We start from the raw sequence: 12,081 nt of genomic DNA, 5'->3' as shown, positions 1-12,081 counted from the left end.
TTATGGCAAGTGGGACTACTGAAGCACTCAAATTGAGTCCAAGTGCAGTACCTTTCTTTTAGTTTTTATTTTTTTATTGTAATTCCATTATGGTTACCATACAATGTTTTATTAATTTCATGTGTATAATATAGTGACTCAACAATTCTATGTATTATTCACTGCTTATCAGATAAGTGTACTCTTAATCCCGTTCACTTATTTCACACATGCCCTTACCCACCTCCCCTCTGGAAACCATCTGTTTGTTTTCTAAAGTTAAGGATCTGTTTTTTGGTTTGTCTCTTTCTCTTTCTTTTTTTTCCTCCTTTGCTTGTGTGTTTTGTTTGTTAAATTCCACATGTGAGTGAAATCATATGATTTGTGTATCTCTGACTGAATTACTTTGCTTAACATTATATTCTTTAGCTCCATCCATGTCATTGCAAACAGCAAATTTCATTCTTATCCTGAATAATATTCCAGTGTGTGTGCGTGCGTGTGTGTGTACACTGTATCTTCTTTATCTATTCATTTATTGATGGACACTTGGGCTACTTCCATAATTTGGCTGTTGTAAATATTGCTTCAGTAAACACAGGAGAACATATATCCTTTTGAATTAGTGTTTTTATATTCCTTGGGTAAATACCCAGTAGTGTGATTACCAGATTATAGAGCAATTCCATTTTTAATTTTCTGAGGAAACTCCATACTCCAAACTACCTGTACTAGTTTACATTCCCATCAATGGGGCACAAGAGTTCCTTTTTCTCTATATCATTGCTAACACTTGTTTCCTTTGTTTTTGATCTTTGCCATTCTGACAGATGTGAGGTGATATTGTAATTTTGATTTGCATTTTCCTGATAATGAATCACATTGAACATCTTTTCATGTGTCTGTTGGCCATCTGGACGTCTTCTTTGGAGAAATGTCTGTTCATTTCTTCTGCACATTTTAATTGGATTATTTGTTTCTTTGGATGTTGAGTTGTATAATTTCTTTCTTTATATATTTTGGATACTAACCCCTTTGCAAATATCTTCTCCCATTCAGTAGTGTGCCTTTTGGTTTTGTTGATTGCTTCTTCCCCTGTGCAGGAGCTTTTTATATTTATTTAGTAGTCCCAGTAGTGTATTTTTGCTTTTGTTTCCCTTGCCTCAGCACACATATGTAGAAAAATGTTGTTATAGCCCATGTCAGAGAAATTACTGCCTGTGCCTCTTGTAGAATTTTTGTGGTTTCAGGTTTCAAATTTAGATCTTTAATCTGTTTAGAATTTATTTTTGTGTATGGTGTAAGAAAGTGGTCTAATTTCTTTCTTTTGCATGTTGTTTTCTAGTTTTCCCAATACCACTTGTTAAAGAGACTGACTTTTTCCCTTTGGATATTCTTTCCTGCTTTGTCAAAGGGTAATTGACCATATAATTGTGGGTTTATTCCTGTATTTTTTTTCTTTCTTTTTTTAATACATCGATTTTTCACTCTGTTCTGTATGTCTGTTTTTGTGCCAGTACTATACTATTTTGATTACTACAGCTTTGTAATATAACTTGAAGTCTGGAATGTAATACCTCCAGCTTTAGTTTTCTTTTTCAAGATAGCTCTGGTTATTCAGGGTCTTCTGTGGTTCTATACAAATTTTAGGATTATTTGTTCTAGTCCAATCTATTGATATTTTGATAGGGATTACATTAAATCTGTAGATTGCTTTGGATGGTATGTACATTTTAACAGTGTTTATTCTCCCAATCCATAAGCATGGAGTGTCTTTCCATTCCTTTGTGTCCTCTTCAATTTCTTTTTTCAGTGTCTGTGGTTTTCAGAGTACAGATCTTTCACCTCCTTAGTTATGTTTATTCCTACGTAGCCTATTATTTTTGTTACAATTATAAATGGGATTTTTAAAAATTTTTCTTTCTGCTGCTTCATTATTAGTATATAGGAATGCAGCAGATTTTTGGACATTAATATAGTATCCTCTAACTTTACTGGATTCATTTTTCAGTTCTAGTAATATTTTGGTGAGAATTTTATTTCTTCCTTTCCAATTTGGATCCCTTTTATTCCTTTTTGTTGTCTAGTTGCTGTGACTAGGACTTCCAGTACTATGTTGAGTAAATGTGGTAAGAGTGGACATCTTTGTCTTATTTTTGACTTTAGTTTTTCTCCTTTGAGAAAATGCTCTCAGTTTTTCCACCATTGAGGATGATTTTAGCTGTAGTTTCTCATATATGGCCTTTATTGTGTTGAGGTATGTTCCTTTTAGTCTACTTCTTTAGGGTTTTTATCATGAATGGATGTTGTACTTGGTAAAATGCTTTTTCTTCACGTATTGAAATAATCATATGGTTTTATTTTTTTTCTCTTATTGATGTGATATATCATGTTTATTGATTTGTGAATATTACACCACCCTCGCAACCCAGGAATAAATCCCACTTGATCATGATGGCTGATTTTTTAAATGTATAGTTGGGTTCAGTCTTGCTAGTATTTTGTTGAGAATTTTGCATCTATCATCAGAGATTTTGACCTGTAGTTCTCTCTCTTTCTCTCTCTTTTTTTTTTTTTTTTTTTTTTGGTAGCATCTTTATCTGGTTTTGGTATCAAGATAATGGTAGCATCAAATGAATTTGGAAGTTTTCTTTCTTCTTTTCTTTTCTGGTTTGAGAAATAGTTTGAAAAGAATAGGTTTTAAGTGTTTGGTAGAATTCATCTCTAAAGTCATCTGGTTTTGGGCTTTTGTTTGGGGGGAGTTTTTTGATTACTGATTCAATTTCATTGCTGGTTATTTGTCTATTCATATTTTGTTTCTTCCTGATTTAGTTTTGAGAAGTTATGTATTTCTAGGAATTGATCCATTTCTTCTAGATTGCCCAATTTGTTGGCATATAATTTTCCACAATATTCTCTTACAGTCCTTTGAGTTTCTGTGGTGATGGTTTTATTTTTCCTCTTTCATTTCTAATTTTGTTTATTTGAGTGTTCTCTCTGTCTTGCTCTTTTAAGTCTGGCTAAAGGCTTATCAGTTTTGATCTTTTCAAAGAAACAGGTTCTGGTTTCATTGATCTTTTGTTATTTCCTGTTCTAATCTTTATTATTTCATTCCTTCTACTTGTGTTGAGTTTTGTTTTTCCTTTTTTTTTTTTAAGGCTGTTTATTTGAGATTTTTCTTGTTTCTTGAGGTAGGCTTGTATTGCTATAAACTTCCCTCTTAGAACTGCTTTTGCTTCCTCTCAAAGATACTGGATTTTCATTTGCATTTGTCCTCACGGTTTTTGTTTTTTTTTTAATTTCATCTTTGATTTCTTATTTGGCCCATTCATGGTTTAGTAGCATGTAATTTACCGTCCATGTATTGGTGCTTTTTGCAGATTTTTTCTTATGCTGGATTTCTAGTTTTATAGCATTGTGAACAGAAAAATGCACAGTAATTCTTCAGTCATTTTGAATTTGTTGAGACTGGTCTTCTGGCCTCATATGCAATCTTTTCTGAAGAATATTCCACATGCACATGAAAAGAAGATGTATTCTTCTATTTTAGAATGGAATGTTGTGAATATATCTGTTAAAATCCATCTGATTCAGTGTCATTCAGAGCCATTTTTTTCTTGTTGGTTTTCTGTTTGGATGACCTAGCCATTAATGTAAGTGGGGTGTTAAAAGTCCCCTACTATTAATGTAGTATCAATACTACAGTATTGACTATTGATTATTTCCTTTATGTTTGTTGTGAACTGCTTTATGTATTTGGATGCTTCCATGTTGGGTGCATAAATATTTAAAATTGTTATATCTTCTTGTTGATATGTTGTATTTATGATTATATAGTGTCTTTGTCCATTGTTACAGCCTTTGTTTAAAGTATGTTTTGTCCTATGTAAGTATTACTACTCTGGCTTTCTTTTCACATTCATTTACATGATAAATGCTTTTCAATCCCTTCACTTTCACTCTGTATGTGTCTTTAGGTCTGAAATGAGTCTCTGTACACAGCATGTAGATGCATTTTGGGTTTTTTAGTCTGTTACATCACACAATGTTTTGATTGGAGTGGTTAGTCCATTTATATTCAAAGTAATTATTGGTAGGTATGTATTGTCATTTTGCTACTTTTTTAAGTATTTGTTTTTGTAGCTCTTGTCTGTTCCTTTCTTCCCTTGCTCTCTTCTCTCATGGTTATTTGGATTTCTTTAGTAGTATACATGGTTTTCTTTCTGTTTATTTTTTCCTTATATATTACTGGTTTTTTATTTGCAGTTACCAGTAGGTTTGTACATAAGATCTTCTGCATATGCAGTCCATAGTAAGTTGATAGTTGCTTAAGTTTGAGCCCAGTCTTTACTTCTCTCCACAACACATTTTAGGTATTTGGTGTCCTACTCTACATTTTTTTATTTTGTGAGTCTCTTGACTAATTTTTACAGGTATATTTATTTTTGGTGCTTTCATGCTTCCTTCTTTTCTTAATCTTACTTATGTCTTTCTTTTCCATCCAGAAAGTCTCCTTTAATGTTTCTGGTAGGACTGATTTAGTGGTGAAGAATTCTTTTAACTTTTGTTTGTCTTAGCAACTTTGTTTCTCCTTCTGTTTTGAGTGATAGCCTTGCCATATAGAGCATTCTTGGCTGCAGTTTTTTTTCATTTCAGTGCTTTGATTATATCCTGCCATTCTCTTCTGAGCTGGAGTTTCTGAAGAAAAATCAGTTGATAGCTGTATGGTATTTCCCATGTATGTAACTGTTTTTTGTTTCTTTTATTGCTTTTTAAAATTATCTCTTTACCACTGGTGTTTGCCATGTGAATAACTACATGCCTTGGTGTCGACCTTCTTGTGTTTACTTTGTTTGAAGTGCTCTATGCATCCTTGATCTGGATTTCTATTTCCTTCCCCAAATTTGGGAAGTTTTTAGCTATTATTTTTTCAAAGTCATTTTCTTCCCTCTTTTCTCTGTCCTCTCCTTTTGAGATTTCTGTAATGCAGGTGTTATTTGTTTGATGGTGTCGTTTCATTCCCAAAGTCCGTTCTCATTTTGTATAATTTTTTTCTCTCACCTGGTCAGCTTGACCAATTTCCATTACTCTATCCACCAGGTCACTGATTCTTCTGCTTCCTCTAGCGTACTATTTATGACATCTAATGTATTTTCAATTTCATTGAAATTGAATGTTCATTCAATCTTCATCTGTGATATTTTTTTTTAATCTCTGTGTTAAGGGTCTCACTGATGTCCTCCACTCTTTTCTCAAGTCCCATAAGTGTCTTTATATGATAATTACTTTAAATTCTCCATCAGGCATATTACTTATCTCCATTTTGCTTTGGTGTCTTGCTGTGATTTTGTCATGTTCTTTCATTTGGGACATACTCCTTTGTCTTCTCATTTTTGTATAACTGTGTCTACTTCTGTGTGTTAGGAAAGTCAGCTATGTCTCTTGCTCTTGAAGGTAATGGCTTTATGATGAATAGGTCTTGTAGTGCCCTGCAATGCAGTGTACCCTGCTCATAGAACCTGAAACTTCAAGGGTGTCTTTTATATACATTGCTTACATCCTGCTTTTGTAGCTGAACCACTTTATGTCCCAGGTGCTTTTGAAATTGCTGTTTCTATGCTTACCTCTGTGGGCTCTCTCTTTAAGGGAGGGGACAGAGTCTCTCACCCGCTGGGATCTCCCAGAGCCCACCCTGGCTGATTTTTTAAAGTTGCAAGTTTTAAGTCCCACTGGTTCTAAGAACTCACAAAATTTGGCCCTCTGGTTTTCAAAGCCAGATAATATAGGGATTTGTCTTCCCTATGTGGGCTCCCTATGTGAGGGTCTGTTTCTCTCCCCTTTCTATGCCTATGGAGTCCCTCCCTCCTGTGGACAGACCTGAGGGTCCCTTTAGCTCCTGACTGTGTATCTGCCCATTTCAAATCTTCTTGGATGCGGCTTTTTATCTCTTTTTAGTTGTAGAGTTTTTACTGACAGTCTTTGGATTGTTTTCTGTTTTATTTGCACTTATGTGAATGTTATATACTATATCCATGGTTTGAGGTGAATTTAGAACCCTCTTACTCCACCATCTTCCCAAAAACCCAGTGCGGTGCATTTTCCATGGCACAGACACAAAGGATTGATATTGCACCAAGTTGGACAGTACATACCCAAGAACAGATTATCATTTTAATCAGTAAATATTCAGTCTCAAAAGTACCTTATTATTATTAACAGTACGTTATTTATTATTGTTGCAAACAGGAAGTATAATAGGTATCAGACTTCAATGCTTAATGTAGGTTTTTTATAGCTCCAGGAAGACTGAATAAATCTGATGATTTCTGAACAATTGGTGGTACCCTAATCTTGAGTAAAAATATGATACATTTACTATGTATTTGGTAGAATTCAAAGTTACAACACAAGATTCAAAAAACAGAAGAGCTGCCATAGCACAGTTATTAAAAACATGGACTTTGGAGTCAGACTTCCTAGATTTACATCCCTGTTTTGCCACTTACCTGCTGGGTGACTTAGAATAAGTTACTTAATCTCTGTATGGTCAATTTTCTTATCCAAAAATGGTGAGAATAAGAGTCTAAATAATGGTGTGTTCCTCATGGGGTTGTTATGAGACTTAAACCAAGTAGTATTTGTTAAGTTTTTAAGGCAAAGACTTGGCATGTAGCAGCTGTTAGAGGTTTTGATTAAATAAAATATAAGATTGGCAGAATTTATGATAATTTTCATATCCTACCTGTAAAATATATATAACTACAAAAAATTACCCTTTTTTTAAATTGTCTTCCTCATATCTTTTAGAAAATATGGATTAAAAATTAATGTATCCAAAATAATGTGATTTCATATCTCTAATAACCAGAATTTGTAATAATGGTATTTATAAGTAACTCATATTCTGTATTAGATTTTCAAAATTTGGCCATAGAAATTTCTTTGAAAACCTTTGGTGTTCATTGTTTGAAGAGTTTTAAAATTTTGACTGCATCTAAAAATGTATTTTTATAGAATTTATTTTTTTTTTTTTTTAAGAGAGCAGGACCTGGGAGGGGCAGAGGGAGAGGAGAGAGTGAATCTCAAGCAGGTTCCATGCTCTCAGCACAGAGCCCAACATGGGGCTTGATCTTGCAATTGTGAGATCATGACCTGAGCTGAAACCAAGAGTAGGATGCTTAATACCCAAGTGCCCCTAGAGTTTATTTTTTAAAGCAGTTGTGCTCAGTGAAATTGAGGAGAAGGTACAGAGATTTCCAGTGTATCCCCTGCCCCTACACATGCATAGACTCCCCCCATTATCAACACTCTCTACCAAAATGTTACGTTGTTATCATTGATGAACTTATTCCTTATCATCCAAAGTCCATAGTTTACAACTTACTGGTGGTGTTCATTCTGTGGGTTTGGCCAAATTTATATTGAACCTCTATCCACCATTCTAGTACCTTACAGAGTAGTTTTACTGTGCTACAATCTTCTGTGCTCTGCCTGTTCCTTGCTCTCTCCTCCTTACCTCCTAGAAACTAGTGTTTTTACCATTTCCATAGTTTCGTCTTTTCCAGAAAGTCATATACTTTGAATTAGTATGTAGCCTTTTCAGTCTGGCTTCTTTCACATGGTAAGATGCATTTAAATTTCCTCCCATGTATTTTTATGGCTTTGGTAACTCATCTCTTTTAAGTGAAAGATAATATTCCATTTTTTGTATGTACCACAGTTTATTGATTTACCTACTGAAGGACATCTTAGTTGCTTCCAGAGTTTGGCAATTGTGAATAAAGATCCTGTAAAATTCCATGTTCAGGTTTTGTGTGGTTGGTCTATCTTTAAGACAGTTATTTAATTTGGCAGAATTCTACCATAGGTTTAGGTAACCATTTTGTTCCCACAACTACTAATGTACAAAAGAAAGTGATGAAGTCTACGGGAGAAGAAAGCAAATTAATGTGTGTTTTATTAAGAAAATTATAGTAGGTAATTCATTGTTGTAAAACATTTAATTAGTTCTGAGATATATGGAATATAGTGTTAAATACCCCTTTCCTCTTACCCCTCATCAATTCTGTTTTACTCCCCTCAGAGGTAACCTCTACTTTGGGTTTCCTTTCTAAAAACTCTTCTATAACTCTTTTTGTACATGGGGTAGACAGATCACACCCAAACCCACACATTATTTTAAAGATATATTTGGATTGTATGACACATATGTATTTTTCTCATTTCACAAGTAATAAAAAATATGCTTTCTATCATACCTGTAACTGTTTCTCATTTTAAATGAATGAATTAGGGGTGCCTTGGTGGCTCAAGAGGTGAAGCATCTGCCTTTGGCTCAGGTTATGATGTTAGGGTCCTGGGATTGAGCCCCACTGAGGGATCCCTGCTCAGCAGGAAGTCTGCTTCTCCTTCTCCCTATGCCTGTCACTCCCCCTGCTTGTGTTCTCTCTGTCAAATAAATAAATAAAAATCCCTTAAAAAATGAATGAGCATAATCTTCATTGTGGGTATTCAAAAATTAATTTAACGATTTTTTTCCAATGGTCAGATAAGTTGCTTAGCATTTTCTCTCTCCATTTCCCTTCTCTTCTTACCTTCTTACCCGCCTCCCCCTTTTTTAAAAACTATTTCAAATAATAGCGCGGTTACTGACCATTCTTTAGAAGTTGTTTGTATGCATTCACTCTTGACAAAGACTTGACAGGTTTAAAAAACTAAGGGTTTATTTTTTTCCCTTCTGGATTCTCTTTCTCTTACAGCTCCATTCTTTGATCTGCTGCAACCTAAAACCTTGGAGTCATCCTTTCTTCACCATTCTCAATGTATTTGTAGTCCATCAGTAAGTCCAGTTGGCTATAGCTTTTACATGGATACAGAATTCCATCATTGTTAACTACCTTTACCGTAGCCACCATCTCTCATATATTGTCTTCCTGTTTTAATACTTGTAGCCTATTTTTCTGCAGAGTACCCAGAGAAAAATTCTTTTAAAATATGTCCAGTAATTTTATGACTGTATTTAGGAACCATTATCATATCCTAGCTTTTTCAAGGCAAAAACCAAACTTCTACCCATGGCTTATATAAACGCTGTATGATTGGTCCTTATTTATAGCTCTGACTTCATTCCCTACTTCTGTCACTCTTTACTTTGCTATGACCCTCATTGCCTCCATACTGTTTCTTGAAAATCCTAAGTACACAGCAGGGTACCTGGGTGCTGCATGTAGTGACTGTCTTCAGCTCAGTATCTCAGGGTCTTAGGATCAAGCCCCAAGTCAGGCTCCACACTTAGCAGGGAGTGTGTTTCTCCCTCTGCCCCTCCCAAGTACACATATAAGAGAGGACTTTTTTTTTTTTTTTAAGATTTTATTTATTTATTTGACAGACACAGATCACAAGTAGGCAGAGAGGCAGGCAGAGAGAGAGAGGAGGAAGCAGGCTCCCTGCTGACAGAGAGCCCAATGCGGGCCTCCATCCCAGGACTCTGGGATCATGACATGAGCTGAAGGCAGAGGCTTTAACCCACTGAGCCACCCAGGGGCCCCTAACTGAGGAATTTTGCATTACTGTTTTATCTGCCTAGAATGCTCTGCTCCCAAATATCTCCATGGATCTCTCCCAGGCTCTTTTTAAATAAACATTCTTTGAATTTCTAACATGCATAATATGGTAGTCTTGGGTTTATAAGTATGAGGAAAAAGGTTTATGCTCTATGCCCTTAAGATATTATTAATCTAATACAAATCCAAGTAAACCAAGTTGAGGAGATGGGGAGAGAATGAGTTGAGATACGACAACTGTAGATCACGTAGTAGTGATATTGGTAGCATTTACTTTGGAGAGAATTTTAGGACCATCAGACTTAATCAGATTCCTAAAGAGTAAGATCTGATTTATTTTATGCATTTAAAAAGTACCTAGGGGCGCCTAGGTGGCTCAGTGGGTTAAGCCTCTGCCTTCAGCTCGGGTCATGATCTCAGGGTCCTGGGATCAAGTTCCACATCAGGCTCCCTGCTCAGCGGGAAGTCTGCTTCCCCCCAACCCACCGCCTGCCTCTGCCTACTTGCGATCTCTCTCTCTGTCAAATAAGTAAATAAAATCTTTTAAAAAAAAAAGTACCTAAAGTGGTGCATACAAATTATGTGTTTAGATTAACATATATTATATAAAATATATATGGATCTGTTTGGAAATAATAAATATTGTTAAATTATTATTAAATTAAGAGTAATTTCTGAAATTTTACATTAAAGTTATTGAGATTCTCTGATTCTTGTAATTTAGATAGATAAAATTTTGATAACATGCTATATGGAGTGGAATATCACATTTTCTTAATCTACAAATCGGCCTTTTACGTAATCACGTACTTCTCTTGGTTACTTTCAAAATCAGTTTTTAAACTCGAGAGAGTCTATGGATAAGCTTTTGTTCAGGAGAATTCATATGTAGGAAGACTTGTTTCTTACCCATTTTAGATGAATCAAATGTTTTGTTGTTGAATTTCCTTTACCTTTTTTCAAGTAAAGCTTTTATTGCAGTATTATCTTAATACTGAGAAATGGGCAGATTGTTAGGTTACAACTTAATGAATTTTTGTTAAGTGGATATATCCATGTATTCAGTAAGTAGAATATTAGATTATAACATTGTTCCAGTGTCACCTCCCAGTCACCAGTTCCTGACAAGAGTAACCCAACGTGCCCCTGGCTTTTAACAGATCAGTTTTGCTTATTTTTTGAATAGTTGCAAAAATCAGTAATTCTATAATATAAAACGATCTAATATAATATTTTGTAATCTTATTTGGAAGTATTAAGCAAGGAAAGAAATAGTCATGGAAATATTTTCTGTATATTTTTGTGAAACAGTAAAGTCCATGTGTGTTAACTATTCTTCTACTTAGAATCCCGACCATTGTCAATTCCTATGAAAGCCATGCTGAATCTCTCTGAAGGCTGTCGAAGTCCTGAAGAAAGAATGAAAGAATTTATTGGATTAGTGTGGAATGCAGTAAAGAGTCTCACACTACAGGTAAAAGAAAACTTAGAAATAACCATGGTTTTAATTTCTGTAATTTTTTATAATTTTCAGTACCTTAAATATTGGTAAAAAATAATTGCACTGGTAACACTTAATATTGGTAAAAAAGTAACCTCACTCTTAACACTTGTGTATGCCATCTCATTTCCATAACTTAGATGAAAACTCTTGGCACATTTTACATGTTAACAGAATCATATGAAATACATATTATATGTTCTTCTTGATAAAGTTATAAAAATACACAAATTTTGAGCTGTTTCTTAAAAAATTCATTTTACTGTTTCTTTATTTTAAACATTATTTAAAGGATTTTAGATATTCATTGGACAGTGGTCAGTGGTCCCTGGGATGTTTTTTAAAATATTTTATTTATTTATTTGACAGAAAGAGAGGGAGCACAAGCAGGGAGAAGGAGAGGGAGAAGCAGGCTCCACGCTGAGCAGGGAGCCTGATGTGGGGCTCCATCCCAGGACTCTGGGATCATGACCTGAGCTGAAGGCAGATGCTTAACCTACTGAGCTACTCAGGTGCCCCATCCCTGAGATATTTAAGATAAGGTCAGGATGACCTAGTTACTGTTGGTTTTGGGGAATGAGAGGAAAGAGGCTGTCTAAGTGGTGCTCTAGGGAACAGTTTTAGCCTTTGGGTGTATGGTGATGCCATGAAATGGTAAAAGAAAACAGCTTTTCAGAGTTAGGGGCAAATAGGAAGTTTATTTTATGCATACATTTGAAATACCTGTGAGATAGCCAGGCTTCTATTAGACCGTAGGATATTCAAATTTGGAGAGTAAGGAAGAGATTCACAGTAGAGATAATAATTTTGGGAATCATCTATAGATGGTTAAAACTAGGAGAATAGTCATTCAAAAAATATGTAAAGTTGAAAAGAGCAGTGGGCCAAGGGAATACCATGTCTAAAGTAGACACTGAGAGTGTCCTTCAAGCTGACTGTGAGAGAGAGATCAGAAATGTAGATGGAAAAGTCAGACAGTTCATGGAAGCCAATGAATGGTGTGTAGAATTCCAAAGAACCTGTACTTATTAAATTCTG

At 34.9% G+C, this 12,081-nt stretch overlaps 1 protein-coding gene across 8 annotated transcripts in view; it reads left to right on the top strand.

Moving 5' to 3' along the window:
* VPS13B (vacuolar protein sorting 13 homolog B) overlaps nt 1-12,081 on the top strand; it is a 746,538-nt gene that overhangs the window by 346,512 nt on the left and 387,945 nt on the right. For all 8 annotated transcript variants that reach the window (XR_004382801.1, XM_032858607.1, XM_032858609.1 and 5 more), the window contains exon 22: nt 10,889-11,016. Coding sequence is in view for 7 of the 8 variants with exons in the window: in XM_032858607.1 (XP_032714498.1) it covers nt 10,889-11,016 (128 nt within the window). In the remaining variant the exon portion in view is untranslated. The remainder of the gene's footprint in view (nt 1-10,888; nt 11,017-12,081) is intronic.

This window comes from Lontra canadensis, unplaced genomic scaffold (genome assembly GCF_010015895.1).
Source record: "Lontra canadensis isolate GAN:19392208 unplaced genomic scaffold, GSC_riverotter_1.0 scaffold15, whole genome shotgun sequence".
NCBI classification, from domain to species: domain Eukaryota; kingdom Metazoa; phylum Chordata; class Mammalia; order Carnivora; family Mustelidae; genus Lontra; species Lontra canadensis.
The sequence above is the reverse complement of the archived record's forward strand: the minus strand, read 5'-3'. Positions and strand labels throughout refer to the sequence as shown.